The following is a 25,209-nucleotide window of genomic DNA, read 5'->3' as shown; positions in this document are numbered from 1 at the left end:
AACAGAGTGGATATAGAGCAGTTATTGTTTTTAACAGGAAAATAGAATTGAGTATCGTCAGCATAGAGATATGATAAATTATGTTTCTGAAAGATATAACCGAGTGGAAGCATATACAGTGAGAAAAGCAAAGGACCCAAGATAGAGCCCTGAGGAACACCATAGGAGATTTGAGCTCTAGATGAAAAACAATTTCCCAAATTCACAGAAAAAGATCTGTCCTTAAGATAGGAAGCAAACCAGTTCAGCACAGATCCCTGAAAACCAGCTATTTGATTTAGTCTTTGTAGAAAGATATCATGATCTATTGTGTCGAATGCTGCACTTAGATCAAGCATGATTAGAATACAGCAAGAACCAGAGTCAAGTGACAATAAAATATCATTGGTAACCTTCAATAGGGCAGTTTCAGTACTGTGAAATTCTCTAAACCCAGACTGAAATGTGTCAAAGATGTTAAAAGTATTTAGGTAAGAGGAGACTTGTGAATACACAACTTTTTCCAAGACCTTTGAGATGAAGGATAATTTTGATATAGGTCTGTAATTATCCAGCACATACTGATCGAGATGAAGCTTTTTTAAAGACAGAGAGAGAGAGAGAGAGAGAGAGAGAGAGAGAGAAATACTTAATCTCTCACTTCAGGTCTGTATGAAAACATGGCTGTAGCTGAGAGCAGAGAACTTTCTGGAACCCCGTTATCATCATCTGAACAGCATTAAAGCAGGAGACCGCGTGCCATATAACGGTCAATCATGACAGTTGACAGACACACAGATCTCACAGCAATTAAACATGTCTTACTAACACTACATGTAATTACACCCTAGGGTTAGAGATATATAATACATACATACCAGTGAAAGTTATTTAGAAAGTTGTTTACGAGTGAGACTTAGGTGGCTGATTGTTTTTCTATGCTGTTTTTTCACCTGTACTGTTCTCTAATGTCCATCAGATTTCTGCACTGTGGCTTTAGGGTGTCAGTGTTTTGTCCTTTTGAGGTGCTGTGATCTGGCTGTGATCTGACGGGGTGTTTGACTGTTAATGCTCTGAAGGACAATATAAAAGGCACATTAGAAAAATGATTTAGGCGTTTGTTGATTTGAGAGATGTTTTCTTATTTTTAAATTCTTTAGATTCAGCAATGTTTAGTTTGTGCCAGATTATAACATCCCCTGACTCTCCCTGTGGGATTCCTTTATGTTTTCTGGAGGATATTTCTTGGTATCCTGAGGGACAAAGTGTGACTTCATCAACTTTGTGTTGTGCTTCTTATAATATTATAATACCTGATTGTCCAGATGTTCTACTTGCTTACTGGCTGTTGTATGTGAGAACATTATTTCCCAGAGTTCCTCCAGCTCTACCTCTTATTGTCAGAGTCTGTTTCTGGTCTGAGTGACCGACTGCTTCAGCTGGGAGTCACCGTGTGTTTGCTTCTCAGCTTCTTCCAGTATTTTGAGGCAAGCTTTGTTTCTCTGGAACATTATGGCTTCATTTTAATAGATATTTACAGTTAAAAATGTCTCGTTAGTTTCGACTTCTTCATGAACAGATAAATGCAATTTACCCTAAAAAGATTTAAAAGATTTATTAAATATTGCTATTACAGTAAAACAAGAAATTACTACAAATTAAAAATTACCTGAATAAATAATTTCAACAAAAATAACATTTGTTAAAATCTATTTCATGAAAATAGATTATTTACAATTTATTACAGAACAATTATAAGTTTTTTTTTTTTTTTAGAAATTGTTAAATTCCATTTGGAACTGCCTGTTGGCAAATAGGGCATCTTCTATACTGTGGAGAAACACACACACACAGTTACATATCTCCTCTAGAGGTGACACGGGAGTGGATTTTCAAACAATTCCCGTTCCATCCCTGTAGGAGCCTTATATGAACATACCATGTTAAACCAGTAGGGGGCAGTGTGTTTGGGAGAGAAAAAAAAAGGAGGGAGGTGTGTGTACGGGGGAAGCTCACAGTTTTTGACCGTGAAACATGACCGCGAATTGGATCTTTACCACGTATGTGAGATTTATTGTGTTTGAGCATATACTTTCATCGTTTTGGAATTTTGTTTAGTTGTTTAGCTACACATGTGATATGTTCAGGATTGGTGTGGACTATGAACTGTGGATGAATGAACAATGGAACTATAGTGACTGTATGATATGCTTGTTCCAGTAAAAGACACACAACAGCATATAAAGAACATTTGCCTTTATTGACACACGTCAATTAATAGCTCACTCCCTAGACACGATAGACCGCTGACTTTAGTGGAAAGCCAGTACATTTAAGTCAAAAAACTTTGCTTCACTGGATTAATGGAGGCCATTTGGATTTCGCCTATCTATATCTGCGTGAGGACATGGCTTCGTTGAGACATTTTGGATATCTTTGGTTTAACATGGAAGAGATTTCTGCCTGTTTGCTGGATTTATATTGCTGTTGGATTTACGCTGCACACGCGTTTGGACATTAACGCAAGTCAAGCCTGGTCGACTGGATTATACAGTAGGTACGTTTGCTGATATAACATTAAATGGCCATTTTAGAATTGTGTGCACACATTTGGGTTTAAAGCGTAATTCCAATGCATTGGTTGCCAAAGACAGACTTTGCTCATTTTGATGAATTGTATGTTTTGTTCACAATTGTTTGCAACATGGAAAATGAAAAGTGTACGAATGATGAAGGGTTTGCTGAGTCGATTCAAAGTTTGCCAAATGTTGAAACCGAGTCTGTAAAAGAGAAAAGACCTGTTAAATTAACTGCTAAAGCTTTAACCCTCCGGGGCCTGACCATTTTGGGACACTGGCAGAGGTTCTGACATGCTCTTACATTTGGTCTTTTTTCAGTTACTTCAAAACATTAATGGCTAATATCACATAACTATTCAGCACAAACTGGGCTACAATATTATGTAAGTAAAATGTACGTACATGTTTATATTTTTAAGTAAATGATGTTTGTGTGGTTAGTAAAAAAAAGAAAAAGTTGCTGAAATAAGGCCAAGAAACACATACTAAACATTTGTTCACAAACAATAAAGTTCTCTACTCTTCCAGAGTTGATAATTTTCTACAAAAAGATGTAAAAACCATTTTACCCACACATTCACATGAAACAAGACATTGATTTAACTTTTGTAAGACAGTTTTTGTTGTGTAAAGGCAATATGCAAGGGCGGGTCAATGGTCATGAATATTAATGTTTCACACCTGAGGAGGCCCAACCCCCTAATGGCTTAGTCTCAATTGTGTTGACAAAAGAATGAATGTGGGGAGACTCAGGCCATGTCCACACTAATCCGGATTTATTTGAAAACGGAGTTTACGTCTAAAAACGCTCCACGTCCACATTATCATTTTCAAACGTTTTCCAAAAGTTGCTCATCCACACTGAAATGTATGAAAACGCTTACATCTCCCTACTGCTCATGAGTAAAGCTTCGACCTGCGTCATTTCCGCTAGGCGTTTATTTACTTCCCGGCTCTCAAAAACTTTGAGGAAAAGTTGTTGAGGATGTTGAGGAAAGGCACTTTTTTTTTAAAAAAATGGACCGACAGTGAGGTGGAGTTGTTGCTGCGAGTAACACAGGAATATAAAGTGGCCAAAGCAAGTGAAAATGTAGACTGGGAGATGTGCCAAAACAAATACGGCGAAATACTGGACCGCTTCAAAGAGCAATATCCCACGGATGACATCGATTACCCTCACAGTAAGGACAAGGTCACAAAACTCACACTAACCACAAAATTAAAGGCTATCAGGCTTAAGTACAGGCATGCAGTAGACTCCGGAAAGAGAAGTGGGCATGGAAGGGTTGTACTACTGTACTTTGAACTCTGCGAGCAGATCTGGGGTGGTTCTCCAGCAGTCACCACCATTAATTGTGGCATTGAAACAAGCGACAAACATCAGAAGCAGCACCACCAGCGATGAAAGTTATCCACCATCAGTCAGTCACGATAGCCTTTCTCCTGCTACAGCAAGTGAGGACAGATGGGATGTCTACAGAGACTCAAAACAGACATGAACCTCAAAACAGGCTGAACGCAACGCTGTCATCATCTAGACAACAGCGGCTTAAACGAAAATTGTCAGATGAAGGACAGCTCATTACACTTGCACAGGAAGATCTTAAGCTAAGGAGGCAGACATTTGAGAGGATGGAGGCTGCAAACAGACAGTTTTCAGAGAACATTGGCAGACTGACATCAAACATTGAAAAACTTACAAATTCAGTTACAGACATATTTTTACTTATGAGACAATCAATGGCCCAGACTCCATTTGTAGCACCACCGCCACTGCCACAACAATACAGCTCACACCATTGGCAACCTGGTTACCTCTATGGTTCAGCTGTTGCCTCTGCTCCCTCTTCAGCACCAACCAGACAAACGGCACCACGAAGATTCTGCTCCATTTTCGTACACTGAATATCTTTACTCTAATGACACAGAGTAGTCATGTCTTTAATACACATGATATACATGCATGTTGAAAAAATAAGCACTTTTTGTTATTGTTTGTTTAATTCTGTTTCCTGTAGCCATGGTTACAACGTTGGACCTGTGTTTAAGTTGTTTGATGGACTTTTTTGGTAATGCTCTGTTTTTCTCAGACCCCTTTCTGATGACAGACATGTAAAGTTTACATTAAAGTAAAATGTATTTGTGGACATTTTCAGTTTCAACAATTAATGCCTACAAGGGCATGAGTTAATTTTCAGTTTGAAAAAGTGGAGTTTTTTTTTATGCAGCATCAACAAGTAGGCTAACTTTTTTCCCCTGCTGAATATCTTGAAGCAATTAAACAATAAATGATTGTTCATAAACAAAATACATTTTATTCATTTATTGAAATCACAGGAGCCCAAGCACTTCAATAGACATTATATGACGTTCACAATCTGAAAGTATAATTTAATCAGACAAGTGTAATGTCTACCAAACTGAATTTTTCTTAACATTTTAATTCAGAGAAATAACAGTAAGTGGCAAAATTTATATGCAATAATCTGAAATGAGCATTGTTCAAGGGTCAAGAAACTTGGCGAGCACATTTCTTACTCGCCTCCCCTCAGTTTCATTGCATTCTGTTCTGATATTGTGCCGTGTTGGTGGCTGGAAGTCTCTGTCATACTAGACAGCTGCAGCAACATTTGTGAAGCTAACAGAAATCATTCCAGAACAAAAAGTTATGCAAAACAAAACAGGCATTGATGACGAATGGAAGATCATCCAGATTTATGTCCATTGCCCTTCGTAATGCTCCAAATCGTGCTTTTAAACGTCCAAATGAGCATTCAATCACCATTCTGCACTTGCACAGTGAAAACCCAAAGTATTGTTCCTGAGGAGTAGAACCTCCACTCGCATACTCTTTCATAACATAGGGCAGCAGGGGGTATGCTGGGTCTCCGAGAAGAAATACAGGAACAGGATCTTCTCCCTCCACAATTACTTTTGGACACGAAGGAATCTTTCCATGTCTCAAGTAAGCATTGATTTGTGAATTGGCAAATATTCGAGCATCGTGAACGCTGCCAGGCCATTTAATAACAACATCCATGAATGTGTACTTGTAATCACAGGTAGCCTGTACATTCAAGGAGAATTTGCCTTTCCTGTTGATGTAATCAGTGGAGTTCGATGAAGGCTGCTTAATTTCGATATGCGTGCCATCAATAGCCCCTAGACACTGGCATTCCGTGTGTTTCGTAAAAGTTTGTGACAAGTGTCTGTACCTCTGGTTCTGTGAATGGAAGTGAAACATACTCGGGACCAAGGTGAAATGTGATAGCGCTGCACACTTCTCTGATTATTTTAGACACAGTTTGTCGGGCTAATCCAAACGCATTCGCTTAGGGCCACACTGAGGAAGAAGGAAAAAATAAATTTATGAGGCTGGTTCTTTCTGCAGAAAAGATGCATATCCTTTTTACAGTCCTGATACTTATGACAATGTGATGCTGATGTGCCAAAAGATTAAGTATGTCCTTGTTTGTGAAACCATACTGAAGAACAATTCCACGAAATGCCCCACAGCTGTCATTGTAACAACCGTCCTCCTCTAAACCAACGGGTTACAATATTATTAAAAGACTTCATTCTCAAAGTCTGTGAATATTCTTTTTTGGCCCTAATATTCTAGCATTTTATATATAGCCTTATAGTCTATGGGAAACTGTAAATTATCTAATGATAGCAACATCTAAAAATCATCATTTATAAAAAAAGATTGAAATTAATGATCACAAATGTTTAAATAATGATAGTGGGTCTAGTTATATGTGATAATGTATAGTGGGCAGTGGAATAACTATTGGTTTCTGTTTGTGGTGACTGCTGACACATAAGGGATTTTCTGGTCTGGAGCAGGCTAGCTCCACAGAATAAATCTCCATGGTAATTTATACCATAACATCCTACTGCCCCCTAATCCAGCTTTAGTGCAACCGGATCACTGATAAATTGAGCCAGGATCACCAAGATATCCCGGCTTAATCCCTTATCCTAGTTTTGTGCAATAGGCCCCAGGTTAGGTTCACAGAGTAAGTTACTATGGTAACTGACTCGGAGTACAAGTTACCTCTTTCAGAAACGGACTTGACTTAACCTGCTTTCTCGGCTTTAACATACCTCCCTTTCTGAAACGGAAAAGCCAGAGTTTCCCTCATTTCAGGGTTAACTTACTCAGAGATTTCGCTTAACCTCCTTTCTGAAACAGGCCAAGGATCTCCCGATTTTTGAAAGCCAACGTTGACATTTGAAATCACCAAAACAAACACGCCCCTAACCCAAATGGGTCCCACCCCTGTATTGATAGCTCCGCCCACACATACATAACCCAGACAACTAATGGAAAGAAATGTGTCTATCATAGCTGAAGGGAAGAACAATACGATTGCAGATAAACAAACAAGCAAAAATGACAAGCATAATCATGTAAAGGACAAAGGCATATTAGTTGTGTAACAAAGCAAAACCAACGTTACTCACTTATCGAGAAGGAAAAAAGCGCCTTGACGTCTTCACAGATTGGATTGAATTAATACTGGGTGACAGGAAATTTACCAAGAAAGGAGAACAGATAAATATCAAATGGTAGGAAGGCCAGCTCAAAAGGTTGGTTTTGAGATTAGAATCAGAATGAACTGATTTACATGTGGACTTTACAGTACATTTCTTCAAACACACAAAAGGTTAAAGAAACAAGTGGAAATATTCATGTTTAAGAGACATTTATAATTTGATTTGGTGGGAGTGTAGCAGATGTATTAGAATATTTTCTTTATTATAAATTTAATTTGTTTAAATAACATTTTGGCATATTTTGAGTTTTTGGATGTTGTTCAATTTTAGACTCTTATTTTGAAAAGCGGCAGCATCCATTGCAGACACGGATCACGGTTGTGAAAAGCATCACAGCACTACGGTTCTCAGCTCTAAAGTTTTAGACTTTTGTTAACACCCCCCTAAAGGGCATAAGCTCTTACTTGTCGCGGTGAGACAAAGCGAGTGAGGATCCAAATGCAGGTCAATCTTTTATTAAGCCAACGCAAGAAACAGGCGGGCAGGCAAAACAGGGCAGAATACTGAGCAAACAGGAACATAGACACAAATATCCAACAACAACCAACACCAGGGAAGTGAACAAACAGAGTAGATATAACAAACAGGACCCAATCACAACGCAGAGACAATCAGAGACTAAGACGATACACCTGGGGGAGAGAGAGTGCAATTAGTGTCCATGGTAACAAATGAGTGGGCGGAGCAAACAATTAACAGCAAGGCAGACAGCAGACAGAAACAGGGCAAAACACAGACAGGCTCATTACATTACTGTGATCTGTTGGAGTTATCAAGGCTCAATAAAACTTCATTAAGACCATCAGTAAAGTTTTGGTCATCATTAGGATGGGGTCAGCTACACTTTATAGTTTGTATTTATTTGCACTGATATATAAAAGTGAAATGTTTTGTTTGCTATTTTAATATTTGTATATTAATTTATTTCACTGACACTGAAAGGCAGAAAAATGAATCAGAATCAGAATCAGGTTTATTGGCCAAGGGTGTTGACACACAAAGGGAACTTTAACATAACATTATACTACACAAGACAGGACAGTACAGACTGTGGTAAGCTCTGGGTGAAACTCGAACACAAACTTACACTTACAAACTTATGTGGATGTGAGAAACTGTGAATGATACAGTTATTGAGCTGAAAGCTGAGAGAAAGATCAGTGAAATTCTGTGTTTATTACAATCTCATGATGATGAGTGTGTTTACATGTGTTTTAAATCACAGACTAAATGTTTTAGTGTCATTCATTAGGTTTAACACTGCAGACAGGCATAAGTGAGTTAAACAGACTAATCAGTAAAAGCTCATACTGTTACATGTGTGGACTGAATGATGTGATTTACTGTAAAGGTTTAAAAACACAGTGGGAAGTAAATGGCTGAATCTTCATCACAAACAGAAGGCAGAAAAAGGGGGAACATGGAAGAACCAGAATTATGTAAGTTATACAGTTTATGCATGATTAGTTTTCTGTAAGTTTTAATGAAGTACTGTCACTATTATAATCTATATTGTTATAAAAATGGTCTCAGTGAATGGCTTCATTGTTTTAACTGCCTTATGTAGCAAGAATAAGAGTTGTGTTATAATACACAAACATCTTAGAAAGACATTTATTTACACTGATCCTGTAACTATGGAGGATTTATATTACTTTATTAGTTATAAATTCAATATGTAATTCAATAAAGAATATTTAATGAAATGTAAGAAATAAATAAGACCTCATTAGAATTATTATTTATTATTGTTTTATTTATTTATTTATTTATTTATTTATAGTTTGTATTTATTTGCATAGATATATAAAAGTGAAATGTTTTGTTTGCTATTTTAATATCTGGATATTAATTTATTTCACTGACACTGAAAGGCAGAAAAATGAATCAGAATCAGAATCTGGTTTATTGGCCAAGGGTGTTGACACACACAGGAAACTTGGTTCCAGCTGTTTGTGACTCTCAAAAGTACAGACATATATAACATTATACTACACAAGACAGGACAATACAGACTGTACAAGAAAATGCAGACAATGTGATACAATATAGACAGTATGAGTATTAAATATAATACAGAATATATGACTGGTCAGTTATGTACATAAAGTGGGAGAAGTGCATGGTAGTGCTAATAACAATATGCAGCAGCAGTAGTGTGTGTAACATATACACAGATAATGTGATGACTGATAGTTCTGATAATGCAGTACTTGTAGATATGAAGTGGGGAATATAATTATCTTGAGTTGGTAATCAGGGTGATTGATTCAAATTTAAATGATTAAAAAAACAAAACCTTGAAATTAAGCATCATGAAAAACTCCCTGAAAAAACTGTCTCTATGTAACTGAGCTAAATGTCTGTAGAAACTAAACAGAAAATATACAAATAATAACAAATACATAGAAACTGTTAAAGAAAGATGTAAAATATTTACCAAATAATATATTTAGCAAAATCTGTGACTGATTATTGTTGTGGAAGTTTTTGAGAAAATAAAAATAGCACACTGTTCAGAACGAGCAAGAGTAAAAAGGTTCACAATGTATTTGTGCTGCTGCACAGCAGGACCCAGCACTCCTCGTGTATCATGAGAGAGGAAGGGCCTAGAACATTTATTACACTAAGGTTATATAGGAATGATTTATAGGCAGAAAACAGAAGAAAGGAAAACATCAGCATTCATTGGCTAGATGCACAACGCTCGATCATCTACTGATCAGGATCTTACCAAGGTCTGCCTAAGTTGTTTATGAGCCTGAGTCTCACCATCACGTCTCCAGCTCCTTCTGACCCTCTAATATTGTACACAAATTCTCTCTGGTAATAACAATTTCTAGTCACAAAGAACTTCTAGACACGTGCACAGAAGGTCAGACAGCTTTCATAGTAAAATATTACATCACAATAATGTGTTCTATGTAATATTCATCTTGAATATCGATAATGATTATTACAAACTTCATTTAACAAAACCTTGCAACACTAAATAACTTCAAAATGTATAATCTAACACCAAACAATGTAGAACACAACATTTTATATACACATTGATGTCCAAAAGTCTAATACTTATAAAAGATTAATAATCTAGGAATCTGTAAATGAACATTAACATGAAACTACAGGCTGAAAAATGTGTCACTTTGTTTAGTAAAAATGTGTTATTGTTGGAACTCGGCAGTGATACTTCGTTACGTTCCCAGGGAACAAAAGGAGTCTGGGGATGGAGGGATGAGTAACAGAATAAAAGGTGGTGTGTGTCAACTGTGAGGATCAACAACTCAACCCCAATCCTGTCACAAAAAAGAATGTCACTATACAACCAAGTCAAAATGAACAAAGCTCATTTATTCCCAAACATGAAGTGCAGGAGGGTTTGAAGACTTCAAGAGGGGGATCAGAACAAAACAATAAGCAGAACCCATCTAACTCATTTAGGGAGAAACTAAATAAGCTACAAAAGAAAATAAAAAACAAAGATTACAACACAATACACAATACACAAACTCCATTATTAACATAAACAGGAGAAAACAAGATCCAAAAGAAACGGCACCCCTTCCCTACTAACCCCTCTCCAAATTAACAATAGAACTCAACAAATAAAGAATGAAAAAGTGTAACAAATATTAACTTACAACCAAAAGAAAAACTTCCTGTTACAGAGATGTCAATTCCAACAACAGAAAAAATAACAAAATATCAAACAAACTCAATCAAAGTACAATCACTAAACAGTAAATACAAACTTCTGGGAGAGATTTAAAGCGCCTCCCAAAAACAGCTCACACTCTCACACAACTAACCACACCAGCACCCACCCAACCACCCACACACAACTAGCAGGACGATGCTGTTTAAATAAACTCTGCATCCTCTCATCATCCAAACAGAGCTGATGTTCAATCAGTGATGTCAGATGGCAACCATTTTTCACTGAAATATTCATGACTCTATTCTACAAAAATAACATTTTTACACTAACAGTAACTGACACCCCAACAAGTGCCTTTACACAGTTTAGGAAAACTTGTAGACATTCTGGTCTGTGATTTTCACACCTAAACTACAGATGCAGTTTAATCTATTTACACCATTTATCAACAATGTGTAACATTTTTTTTCTAGTTTCTCATGACTCCAGCAGTCTCCTGTCTGAAGATCTGCTGCTGTGTCCGATGTGTGTGGATGTGTTCACTGATCCAGTCACCACTCCATGTGGACACAACCTCTGTAAGAGCTGCCTTACACAGTGCTGGGACATGAGTCAACACTGTCGCTGTCCATTATGTAACAAGAAATTCACCAAGAGACCTGAACTGAAGATCAATACAACACTGAGAGAGGTTGCAGATCTCTTCAAGAAGAAAAGTGGTTCTAACAAACCTGAGGTTCTTTGTGATACCTGCAGTGGAGAGAAGCTGAAGGCCCTAAAATCCTGTCTGGATTGTGGACTAAGTTTCTGTAAAATTAATTTAGAGCCACATTATCATGTTCAGGACCGACTGAAGAAGATAAAAGAGATCAAACACTCAGTAGAGCAAAGCAAAGTGTGTACAAACATGACATGAGTTAATATCTGATACATTCAGTAGTTTTATTCTTATTTGTAGAAATGAACAAAGTTCACTATCAGTGTTATCTGATGGAAGTGAAAATGTGTTCCTCCTTTAGAGAAGCACAGAGAAAGAGAAAGCAGACATTGTTGAAGTCTTCACTGCTCTGATTCGCTCCATTGAGAGAAGTCAGGCTGAGCTGCTGGAGATGATGGAGGAGAAACAGAAAGCAGCAGAGAGGAAGGCTGAAAGACTCATTAAAGAGCTGGAGCAGGAAATCAGTGTGCTAAAGAGGAGAGACACTGAGCTGGAGCAGCTCTCACACACTGAGGAGCATCTCCACCTCCTACAGGTCAGTGTTCCTCTCTCTGTTCACTGACAATACAGAACATCACAGAACAACACTCACCATGCTGAGGGATTTCTCCTCTCTCCTGCTCTACTGTAGATTTACTCCTCCATGTGCAGCCCTCCACACACCAAGAACTGGACTGAGATCAGCATTAACACTGATGTGAGTGTGTACACTGTGACGACAGCTCTGTCTCAGCTTCAGCAGACTCTGAATGAGAAACTCACTAAATCAGTCAATGACAAGTTAAAGGAAACAGGTGAGAAACTATTTTGTACTTTAGATTTGATAAAAAAAAGTCTAATAATAGGCTAAAGTAGATGTTTTGCAAAATCTAAATATTAAATACCAATAACTGATCTGAAATCTAATGACAGTGATGTTTTGTTGCAATTAGTTTCCACAGATCTGAAGATGATTCAGCAGTATGCAGGTACAGTGAGCTTTCTGATTTCCTCTCATATTAAAATGTACATATCAGCATTACACCACTGCATCATCAGACTTATTTTCATCTGTAGATGTCTCCAGATAAAAGGAGTATTAAAGTGTTTCATTATTCTCCTCACTATAGCTCCTTATTACTGTCATGCACTAAAGCCCTTAAACCCTTTTCTGTTTGTACAGAGATTAACTTTATACCTTTTTAACTGCATGATAAAAGATGGATTTCTTTGACTATCAGTGGTAAATGTAATCTTTATGCAGTCCAAAAGGTGAGAGCTTTAAAGTCATGCAGTTAGAAAAGTTTTTACACCATGCAGTTTGTCATTTACAGATAAACTTGAACATAAAAGTCATGAATGTATTCTACAAAAATATATTTTTACACTAACACTAACTGACACCCTAAACAAGTGTCTTTGATAAAATATTTTTTGTACCAGTTAAAGAAAACGTGTAGGAATTCAGGCCTGTGTTTTTCAGACCTAAACTACAGACACAGTTTACTGTACAGGGAGTGCAGAATTATTAGGGAAGTTGTATTTTTGAGGATTAATTTTATTATTGAACAACAACCATGTTCTCAATGAACCCAAAAAACTCATTAATAGCAAAGCTGAATATTTTTGGAAGTAGTTTTTAGTTTGTTTGTAGTTTTAGCTATTTTAGGAGGATATCTGTGTGTGCAGGTGACTATTACTGTGCATAATTATTAGGCAACTTAACAAAAAACAAATATATACCCATTTCAATTATTTATTTTCACCAGTGAAACCAATATTACATCTCAACATTCACTAATATACATTTCTGACATTCAAAAACAAAACAAAAACAAATCAGTGACCAATATAGCCACCTTTCTTTGCAAGGACACTCAAAAGCCTGCCATCCATGGATTCTGTCAGTGTTTTGATCTGTTCACCGTCAACATTGCGTGCAGCAGCAACCACAGCCTCCCAGACACTCTTCAGAGAGGTGTACTGTTTTCCCTCCTTGTAAATCTCACATTTGATGATGGACCACAGGTTCTCTATGGGGTTCAGATCAGGTGAACAAGGAGGCCATGTCATTAGTTTTTCTTCTTTTAGACCCTTTCTTGCCAGCCACGCTGTGGAGTACTTGGACGCGTGTGATGGAGCATTGTCCTGCATGAAAATCATGTTTTTCTTGAAGGATGCAGACTTCTTCCTGTACCACTGCTTGAAGAAGGTGTCTTCCAGAAACTGGCAGTAGGACTGGGAGTTGAGCTTGACCCCATCCTCAACCCGAAAAGGCCCCACAAGCTCATCTTTGATGATACCAGCCCAAACCAGTACTCCACCTCCACCTTGCTGGCGTCTCAGTCGGACTGGAGCTCTCTGCCCTTTACCGATCCAGCCACGAGCCCATCCATCTGGCCCATCAAGACTCACTCTCATTTCATCAGTCCATAAAACCTTAGAAAAATCAGTCTTCAGATATTTCTTGGCCCAGTCTTGACGTTTCAGCTTGTGTGTCTTGTTCAGTGGTGGTCGTTTTTCAGCCTTTCTTACCTTGGCCATGTCTCTGAGTATTGCACACCTTGTGCTTTTGGGCACTCCAGTGATGTTGCAGCTCTGAAATATGGCAAAACTGGTGGCAAGTGGCATCTTGGCAGCTGCACGCTTGACTTTTCTCAGTTCATGGGCAGTTATTTTGCGCGTTGGTTTTTCCACACGCTTCTTGCGACCCTGTTGACTATTTTGAATGAAACGCTTGATTGTTCGATGATCACGCTTCAGAAGCTTGGCAATTTTAAGAGTGCTGCATCCCTCTGCAAGATATCTCACTATTTTTGACTTTTCGGAGCCTGTCAAGTCCTTCTTTTGACCCATTTTGCCAAAGGAAAGGAAGTTGCCTAATAATTATGCACACCTGATATAGGGTGTAGATGTCATTAGACCACACCCCTTCTCATTACAGAGATGCACATCACCTAATATGCTTAATTGGTTGTAGGCTTTCGAGCCTATACAGCTTGGAGTAAGACAACATGCATAAAGAGGATGATGTGGTCAAAATACTCATTTGCCTAATAATTCTGCACTCCCGGGACTACAAAAGAAGGACTTGACAGGCTCCGAAAAGTCAAAAATAGTGAGATATCTTGCAGAGGGATGCAGCACTCTTAAAATTGCCAAGCTTCTGAAGCGTGATCATCGAACAATCAAGTGTTTCATTCAAAATAATCAACAGGGTCGCAAGAAGCGTGTGGAAAAACCAAGGCGCAAAATAACTGCCCATGAACTGAGAAAAGTCAAGCGTGCAGCTGCCAAGATGCCACTTGCCACCAGTTTTGCCATATTTCAGAGCTGCAACATCACTGGAGTGCCCAAAAGCACAAGGTGTGCAATACTCAGAGACATGGCCAAGGTAAGAAAGGCTGAAAAACGACCACCACTGAACAAGACACACAAGCTGAAACGTCAAGACTGGGCCAAGAAATATCTGAAGACTGATTTTTCTAAGGTTTTATGGACTGATGAAATGAGAGTGAGTCTTGATGGGCCAGATGGATGGGCTCGTGGCTGGATCGGTAAAGGGCAGAGAGCTCCAGTCCGACTGAGACGCCAGCAAGGTGGAGGTGGAGTACTGGTTTGGGCTGGTATCATCAAAGATGAGCTTGTGGGGCCTTTTCGGGTTGAGGATGGGGTCAAGCTCAACTCCCAGTCCTACTGCCAGTTTCTGGAAGACACCTTCTTCAAGCAGTGGTACAGGAAGAAGTCTGCATCCTTCAAGAAAAACATGATTTTCATGCAGGACAATGCTCCATCACACGCGTCCAAGTACTCCACAGCGTGGCTGGCAAGAAAGGGTCTAAAAGAAGAAAAACTAATGACATGGCCTCCTTGTTCACCTGATCTGAACCCCATAGAGAACCTGTGGTCCATCATCAAATGTGAGATTTACAAGGAGGGAAAACAGTACACCTCTCTGAAGAGTGTCTGGGAGGCTGTGGTTGCTGCTGCACGCAATGTTGACGGTGAACAGATCAAAACACTGACAGAATCCATGGATGGCAGGCTTTTGAGTGTCCTTGCAAAGAAAGGTGGCTATATTGGTCACTGATTTGTTTTTGTTTTGTTTTTGAATGTCAGAAATGTATATTAGTGAATGTTGAGATGTAATATTGGTTTCACTGGTGAAAATAAATAATTGAAATGGGTATATATTTGTTTTTTGTTAAGTTGCCTAATAATTATGCACAGTAATAGTCACCTGCACACACAGATATCCTCCTAAAATAGCTAAAACTACAAACAAACTAAAAACTACTTCCAAAAATATTCAGCTTTGCTATTAATGAGTTTTTTGGGTTCATTGAGAACATGGTTGTTGTTCAATAATAAAATTAATCCTCAAAAATACAACTTCCCTAATAATTCTGCACTCCCTGTAGTGCAGAGACATTATTGTTGATGACCGCTAACTGGAAGTAAACATTACACTAGATATTTTTAATTTTACTTTTCATATCAAAATGTTCTTATGTAATGAGAAGTTATGTGAATCCATGTGCAGGAGTTAAAATTTAGATTTAAGATTTAATTTACATTTTTTAGATGTTCAGAGATTCATATTTTATAATTCAGATTTTCAAAATAACTGTTTTGTGTCCTGACATTAAATAAACCCCCAAAGGTTTGAGTCCAAATTCCACAACTTGGAGTAAATCCTTGTTCTTTCCCCTTCACTGTTCAGCTTTATGATTGGATTGAATTCAGCTTCACTTGTAGAAATGAAAGATTCTAGATGTTAGTAAAACATTGTGTGGAAATAAGGAATGATTCTGAATGATTTGTTACACGTGGATGTGGAAAGGTGATGAGTATAAAACTCTTTGTCTATCAGAGGGGAATGTTGTTGTTTTGCTGGACAAAGAAGGCTGAGAGATTTATAATCATACAGTTAAAAAAGAATATAAAAACACACAGTTTCTCTCAATCACTTGAGAGTCCCATGTTTTATTTCTAAATGTAAAATGTCTCAGATTTTTATCTCTAGAGACACTCAACGTTTTTACCTCAAATGTTTTTCTCTCATGTTCTGTGACATTTTCTGTGTATTTCCTGAAAAACAAAAATTACAAACACAAATTAATCAATAAAATTTCAGAAGGAACCTTTTTATATTTCGTATTTTTAATAGACTCCTATTATAAACTGTATTTTTGAAATTTCAATGAAATAAAATTTAAAACATCTTCTACAAATCCTTTTATAAATCAATAATGAATATGATCCACTGGATGATGATGTAATATTTTTTACATGTTTACTCATATCACACACTGTGTTTCTCTCAGTGGATGTGACTCTGGATCCTGATACAGCAAATCCATATCTCGTCCTGTCTGCTGATGGAAAACAAGTGACACATGGAGACAAAAGACAGAATCTCCCTGATACACCACAGAGGTTTAATTGGTGTATCTGTGTTCTGGGAAATCAGAGTTTCTCCTCAGGGAGATCTTATTATGAGGTGCAGGTCAGAGGGAAAACTGGCTGGTCATTAGGAGTCGCGAGAGAGAACATTAACAGGAAGAGGGCAATTACACTGACTCCTCAGAATGGATTCTGGACTGTGGTACTGAGGAATGAGAATCAGTATGATGCTTGTGAAGATCCCTCTGTCCCCCTCACACTGAGAGAGAAGGTGGAGGTTGTGGGGGTGTTTGTGGACTATCAGGAGGGTCTGGTCTCCTTTTATGATGTGAAGTCCAGATCTCGTATCTACTCTTTCACTGGTCAGACTTTCACTGAGAAACTCTATCCATACTTCAATCCTGGTTTAAATAAAGGAGGTAAAAATTCAGCACCACTGATCATCTCCTGTATTTAACACTGAATAAATTTAAACCTCACAAATTTGATCATCAGATGGTAAGAGTAAAAAGAATTAGTTTACTTTTTTGGTTAGATTTTAGAAACACATATATCCTTTTAAAGTGCTGTACCTATTATTTTAATACTTGGTTTTAATTGTAATCCTACAGTCTGTTTATTATGAATATGTGACATTATGACTGTATGGAACTTTGTCATTACAAATCACATATTAAACTATTTATCCAGCAATCAGGATATTTTGTGTTTGTGTTTTGTTTATGGGAATGTATTTTATTTCGCTGTGTTGGTGTGTTTTTTGTTACATTATAAATAGTTGGAGTAATTCATAGTTTATTTATAAGATGAAAAAATTTGTTGTTATTCCATGATTCTCCGAGAAGGGGGGGAGGGAGGGGGGGGAGGGGGGAGATCCTTTATTTGCACAAGTCACGTAAAAAACAACAATCAGCGTGACTCAATAACTATATAAATAATTCAAATAAATGAGGTTAACTGATAATAATAATCATCATTAGCTTAGCTCTGCTGCAAAGCTTAGTTCTCCTTCAATGACAGCACATAGACCAACACCACACTGACTGAAACGTGCAGGTTATTCATGCTGTTATAGAAATTAAAATCTGTCAGTACTCTTGATTTAATAAGTCTGGAGAAGATTACTTTAGACTCACAGTCTGTATTTTGAGCAAGTTTGTTTTTTCGGCTCAGGTATATTGCCATTTTTGCCTGACCAAAGATAAAATTGATCAGTTGGCACCTGAACCTGTCTCTCCTGACATATATAAAACCAAGAATAAAACACTGAAAAGTAAAATCAACATTAAAAGACCTTAAGAAGCTCCGTAAAAACACAAAGAAAGACTGTAACCTGGAGCAGTGAATAAAAGCATGAACAACAGTTTGTCTCTGTGAACAGAAAGGACAGTTTTGTGTAACATCGGGGTTTAAAATGGAGATAAAAGAGTTCACAGAGAGAATACAGTGTAAAATCCTCCACTGGAGGTCAGCAGCTTTTTTGGTTAATGGTGGTTTGTACAGTGTCTCCACTCTGGTTTATTATCATTATTAAAACCAAGTACATTTCTCCACGTGGTGTCGACCCTCACACTCAGTTTCTTCTTATTTAAAACCTTAAATAAACAATAATACAAAGTTTTAAAGTAAATAAAATAAAAAGTCAGGAGAGACCAGGGAAGTCAAGATAATTCTTAATTGGATTGTTTGTCTTGACAGTTGAGTTGTCGTTCTATTAAAACATCTTTACTAACATGAAATATGTGGGTGAGAGATTGAACAAATGACAAACCTGAAATAAAATAATCACTGCTCATGAATCATAAATGTGTGACCAGTTAAATGATCTATTTTACTCTATTAGTATTGTAATACCAGCATTTATAACCCACCTATAATGTTCAATATTAAAACACCGGCACAAACGGAGCACAAACGACCGATTTTGTTGAATTTGGAGCAGGTGGGTGGCTGAGTGAATGACCACCTAATATTATTTTAATATTATAAAAACCGAAACAGCACAAACGAAACTTTTAGCAGCACAAACGAACGAGACTATTTTGCTGACGTTTTGCGTTGTTTGGGGGGCAACTTCATGCTGGTAACAGTGTTGATGCGGCAGCTGAAGTTAGAGATGAACTTAGTGGAAGAGACGGAGACTGACTGACCGATTGAAAATGATACGGAAACATAAATAAGGGAACCAGAAACGCCATGAAAAGTAGGAGAGGGAGGCCAAAAGAGCTGCTGTATCCCAGTCGACATGAAATTCTTTACGACAGTTTAGTGGTGTCTTTTCGGGGACCGATTTACTTTTGTGGGAAAACTGCTGAGGGTGGCCTCGCACTCTCTGAATCTTGTTGGTGTACAAGCAGCAGAGTCTTGTCCTGATGTTTCCACATTTTTTGGCTGTTTGAACCGCTTGTACAATCTCTTTAGTACAAGTCCCGAGCGTTGGGAAATACTTCAACGCTTATCAGAGACCAGGTGGAGTGCACACATAGCTGCAGTTAAACCTGTAGCAAACCACTTGCCATCAATTATAGAAGCTCTGGACACCATCCTTGCAAAGTGCAGTTTAACCAATGAAGCTAGGTCAGAGGCCAGTGGTCTAAAACAGTACTTCATGTCCTTCAAAGCCGTAGTTCTTCTCACTGTATGGAAGAAAATGCTGCAGTCCATTTAAGACAGAAACCTAATTCTGCAATCAGGGAAAGTTGAAATAGACAACATACGGGCACTTAAAGAGGAGATGGAAGTTTAGCGTAACTCATGGGATAATCTTTTTGCAGAAGCTTCCCTCATTGCAGAAGCTATGGATGTGCACATGGGGTTTCCAGTCAGCCACAAAAGAAAAAGAAAGCTCTTTGCAGATGAGAGTCAGAGTTCAGAGGATGCCAACCAACTAGAGACAGAAGAAATTCGGTTTCGAAACGACGTGTTTTTTGTGGCATTGGATAATATAATCTCTGCACTGGATATCCGCTTCGAAACCACTGCAAAGATATATGAAGATTTTTTTGCAATCTTGAAGTTAAAAGACTTAAAATAAGATCAGATTCATCCAGCTTGCCACTCATTAGTGAGCAAATATACACAGGATCTTACAACAGGCTTTGAGAACGAAGTGAGGCATCTTAAACCTGTGTATAATGCTACATTTGCAGACTGTCATTCTCCTCTTGACCTGCTGAATTCAATCTACAGGATGCAGCTCCAGAGCATTTTTGGAGAGGTTTGTGTTGCAGTGCACATCTTCTGCACCCTACATGTCTCTGTTTCTGGTGCAGAAAGAGCTTTCAGCAAGTTGAAGCTTGTCAAACTGTCATATGTTATAACTAATAATGACCAGTAGAGGTCAGTAGTGATGTGCGTAGGTGTTGGAATGCACTGACGAAGAAGTATACGGAGTGTATGTGGAAGCTGCACGAAGCTGGGCACGTGCGTGTTATGTTATTAATAAACTAAAGCTTATAACGAAATCACGTTTCTGTCATTGTATACAAGATACAACATATGGCAACGAGGTTAAATTTGGGATTGTGAAATACGTTCCTGAGTGAAATGAACAGAATTTCAGCAAGGTGAGCCACATAATTGCTGTTAGCTGGCGGCTACCACGTGAGTTGACTGGACGATAAGATGGCTGGCATGGTGGGATCCGTGGCCCCATTCGATAGCACGTCGCAGTCGTGGGAGGAATATTGCGAGATATTAAACCATTTCTTTGTGGCAAATGATGTGGATGAACCAGAAAAGAAACGTGCCATTTTGCTGAGCTGTGTCGGAGCGCAGACATACACAATCATGAGGAATCTGCTGAGCCCTGAAAAACCAGGTTCAAAGACATATGATTTTGTTGTGAGTTTGTTGACTAAGCACTTTAATCCAGAGTTGGAAGTTTAATTCACGGAATAGACGCTTGGGTGAAAGTATAGCAGAATATGTGGCTGAGCTCAGGAAGCTAGCACAGGACTGTAACTTTGGTGACACACTCACTGTCATGCTGAGAGACCGGTTAGTGTGCAGAGTCAACGATGGTAGCACACAGCGGAGATTATTAGCAGAGGATGGTCTGACATTTGAGACGGCATTGAGAAAAGCACAGGCTATTGAAGCGGCTAATAAGGATATGGCAGATATGAACAGAGAGAAAGGACACAGGCACAGTACCACTGTTTTCAAGATGGACGCGAGAGAAAAGAGCACGTCAGGTGGTACAGGGACATGCTACCGTTGTGGTGGAAATAACCACGGGCCAAAGGATTGTAAGTTTGCGGGGGAAAAATGTTACAATTGTGGAAAGCTTGGACATTTGAAAAGAGTGTGTAGAATAAAACTACAAGATGCTAAAGCAGATAAGGGCAAGAAAACTTCAAGATGGGGGAGAAGAAGATTGCAAAAAAGAGCAAATTATCTCCAAGACCAAGTAAAAGAGGTGCCTGGAGAGGAAGTATTCACCATGTATAGTATAGAGTCAAGCATACCCCATGTATCCCCTATCATACAAATGTTGTTCGTAAATGAATGCCTAGTGAAATTTGAGATTGACACAGGATGCAGCGTGACTGTTTTATCTCAAGCAGAACATGCCAAATTGGATGCTAAAAAGAAACTGCCTCTGAGTACAAGCAAGGTCAACCTTAAAACTTACACAGGACAGTCAGTGAACATTCTAGGTACCACAAAAGTCAAAGTAAAATACAAAGGTATTACCAAATAACCACCAGCAGTTGTGGTGGCGGGATCAGGACCAAATCTGCTGGGACGAGCATGGCTCACAGAGTTAAAACTCAGCTGGGAGAACATCAACAACATAGAAAATAGTTCTGAAAGGTTACAGGACATTCTGAAGGCACATGAAACAGTTTTCAAAGAGGAACTGGGAACACTAAAAGGAACCAAGGCAAAAATGTATGTATCCAGTGAGGCAAAACCGTGTTTTTTCAAGCCAAGGTCCTTGCCGTTTGCAATGAAAGAAAAGGTGGAAGTCGAGCTGGATAGACTGATCAATGAAAACATAATAGTGCCTGTAAAAGTTTCAGACTGGGCAGCTCCAGTAGTGCCAGTGTTAAAACCGGATGGATCAGTGAGATTGTGTGGAGATTATAAAGTGACCATAAACAGAGAGTCTTCACTGGAACAGTATCCCAATCCAAAAATGGAGGATATGTTTGCAGTTCTGTCCGGAGGAGATAAATACAACAAATTGGATATGAGTCATGCCTATCAACAGATTGTTTTGGATGAAACAGTATGTGACAGTAAATACCCACAAAGGTCTGTTTACCTACACCAGATTACCTTTTGGTGTCAGCTCAAGTCCAGCAATCTTCCAGAGGACGATGGAAGCTGTACTAAAAGACATTCCAAAAGTAGTGGTATACCTGGATGATATTTTGCTGACTGGGAAGGACGATATGGAGCATTTGAGGACGTTAGATCAAGTGTTGCATCGGCTGGAGGAGGCCGGTCTGAGGTTAAAACGGGGAAAGTGCAACCTCATGGAAAAGGAAGTCACATTCCTGGGACATATAGTGGATGCAACCGGGATTCATCCTGTCCCTGAAAAAGTTCAGGCGGTTAAAGATGCACCAACACCAACTTCAGTAACAGAGCTTAAAGCTTACCTGGGACTGTTGAATTATTACAATCGTTTCCTACCAAAGCCCCTCCTCGAACCGCCACCTTATTGTGGTGGAGGGGTTTGTGTGCCTGAATGATCCTAGGAACCATGTTGTCTGGGGCTTTTTGCCCCTGGTAGGGTCTCCCAAGGCAAACAGGTCCTGGGTGACTGGCCAGACAAAGAGCGGTTCAAATACCCCTTATGAGAGAGTGTATATCAAGGTGTATACATGACGTCGCCCGGTATGGCACAACCGGGGCCCCACCCTGGAGCCAGGCCCGGTGTTGGGGCTCGCATGCGAGCGCCTGGTGGCCGGGTCTTACCCCATGGGGCCCGGCCGGGCTCAGCCTGAAGGAGCGACGTGGGGCCAATCTCCTGTGGGCCCACCACCTGCAGGAGGAACCGTAAGGGGCTGGTGCAATGTGGATTGGGTGGCAGTCGAAGGCGGGGGCCTTGGAATCTGGCTCTACCGGGAGGAGGCCCCGGGGAAGACCTAGGACTTTCTGGAGGGACTATGTCTCTCGGCTGGTCTGGGAACGCCTCGGTATTCCCCCGGAAGAGCTGGAGGAAGTGTCTGGGGAGAGGGAAATCTGGGCGTCCCTGCTTAGACTGCTGCCCCCGTGACCCGGCCCCGGATAAGCGGTAGAAAATGGATGGATGGATGGATTTCCTACCAAAGCTCTCAACACTTCTAGCACCTCTGCACAAACTGCTGAAGAAAGATGTCACCTGGTGTTGGAAAGAGGAACAAGAGAAAGCTTTTCGGCAATCTAAAGAGTTACTGCAGTCAAGTCAAGTGTTAGTACACTATGATGCACAAAAGGAACTTATACTTGCCTGTGACGCTTCACCGTTTGGAGTAGGAGCTGTTTTAGCACACCGGATGGCGGATGGAACAGAACGACCCATAGGGTTTGTTTCACGAACACTTTCAAAAGCAGAAAAAACTACTCACAGTTAGATAAAGAAGGACTGGCAGTAGTGTTTGGAGTCAAAAGATTCCATAAGTACTTGTATGGAAGCAAATTTGTAATATGTACAGATCACAAGCCTTTAATTAGTCTCTTAAATGAGCTCAGAACTGTGCCACAAATGGCCTCACAACGAATAATGAGATGGGCCGTGCTGCTAGGTGCTTATGAATATGTGATTTCATACAGAGCTGGAAAAGAAAATGGAAATGCGGATGCGCTCAGCCGATTTCCCCTTCCAGAAAAACATGAGGAACAGGTTTTCATGCTGGAAAAAGAGGTGAGCTCAATTACAACGTCAGAGCAAATCAAGCACTGGACTGCACGAGATCCTGTACTCTCTAGAGTTCATGAGTATGTACTGAAAGGGTGGCCTGATCATAGTGATGCAGCAGATTTTGCACCTTATAAAAAAAGACAGCAGGAGCTTAGTGTTCAAGATGGTTGTGTGCTGTGGGGAGCACGTCTTATCATTCCTGAGAAAGGACGTTCAGTGATGTTGGACCAACTGCATCAATGCCATTAAGGGATGTCGAGGATGAAAGGCCTGGCAAGGAGTTACCTGTGGTGGCCTAAACTGGATGGGAACATAGAGTCTAAAGTCAAAAGCTGTAAAATATGTCAGGAACAGAGGAAAGCTCCTGTGGGTCCACCACTTCATCCGTGGGAGTGGCCAAGAAAGCCCTGGAGATGTGTGCATATGGATTATGCTGGTCCATTTATGGGTAAAATGTTTCTAATCTTAATTGATGCACATTCTAAGTGGATAGATGCTTACCCCCTGTATTCAGCAACGACAGCTGTCACTCTTGAGTGCCTGAGGAACAGTTTCAGTGTGCAGGCATTCCTGAAGTCATAGTGTCAGACAATGCTCAGTGTTTTATGAGTGAAGCATGTAAAGAATTCATGTCCAGAAATGGAATAACACATGTTACGGCTGCTCCGTATCATCCATCATCAAATGGCTTGGCTGAGAGAGCCGTACAGACTCTCAAGGATCTCTTAAAAAAAGTTCAGGAGACACCATTGAGACCAAGTTATACCGTGCATTGTTTAGTTATCGAATAACACCGCAGTCTACAACAGGGTTATCACCTGCAGAAATGATGATGGGAAGGAAGTTGAGATGCACACTTGACAGAATACATCCTGACCTCAACAACAAGATTGAAACAAAGCAACAGAGTCAGAAAGAACAACATGATAAACAGACCAAGGCCAGATATTTTGAAGTGGGAGATGCTGTGTATACCCAGAACTTTGGTTATGGACCAAAATGGGTGCAGGGAGAAATTGCAGAAATCACAGGACCTGTATCATACAGAGTGAGTCTGGAAAATGCTCAGGTGGTACGTCGGCATGTTGACCAGTTGTTCAGTCGAAAACAGGAAGAGGTTCTCAATTCTGAAATTGTTTCCCAAGCTGATGTTCTAGATCAATCACAAGGATTGGTAGAAACTGGAGACTCTGATGTTATGGACCCTGAACCAAGACTTACAAAACCAGAATGGGTTGGTACTGGAGAGACAAAGCAGCCTGAGAGATCACAAACAGGTTGTGTGAGACGTTCAGCAAGAGAAAGAAAACCACCAGAATATCTTAAAGACTTTGTGAAATACTAAATGAAAAAAACAGTGCATAATTAGAGGTTGAGATATTTCTGTAAGTTACGTGGAGGTTGTTAATACTACAGTTCTAAAAATGTATATGTTGGAAATAATCCAAGGGGAAGTTAGAAGCAAAAC

General features: G+C 39.3%; 1 protein-coding gene and 1 pseudogene across 1 annotated transcript; both read left to right on the top strand.

The window, feature by feature from the left end:
* The first annotated feature begins 8,488 nt into the window (after window positions 1–8,488).
* On the top strand, window positions 8,489–17,342 carry LOC132856600 (nuclear factor 7, brain-like). The gene is made up of 7 exons (XM_060886261.1): window positions 8,489–8,560; window positions 11,256–11,501; window positions 11,607–11,677; window positions 11,802–12,035; window positions 12,132–12,294; window positions 12,442–12,468; window positions 16,807–17,342. Exons 1-7 carry the CDS (start codon window positions 8,497–8,499, stop codon window positions 17,340–17,342), a joined length of 1,341 nt encoding a protein of 446 aa, XP_060742244.1. The 5' UTR covers window positions 8,489–8,496.
* Window positions 17,343–20,509: 3,167 nt separating this feature from the next.
* LOC132856536 (uncharacterized protein K02A2.6-like) lies at window positions 20,510–25,086 on the top strand (annotated as a pseudogene).
* Window positions 25,087–25,209: the final 123 nt, after the last annotated feature.

Source organism: Tachysurus vachellii, chromosome 1 (assembly GCF_030014155.1).
Source record: "Tachysurus vachellii isolate PV-2020 chromosome 1, HZAU_Pvac_v1, whole genome shotgun sequence".
Taxonomy (NCBI): domain Eukaryota; kingdom Metazoa; phylum Chordata; class Actinopteri; order Siluriformes; family Bagridae; genus Tachysurus; species Tachysurus vachellii.
This window is presented reverse-complemented; position numbering and strand designations above follow the sequence as displayed.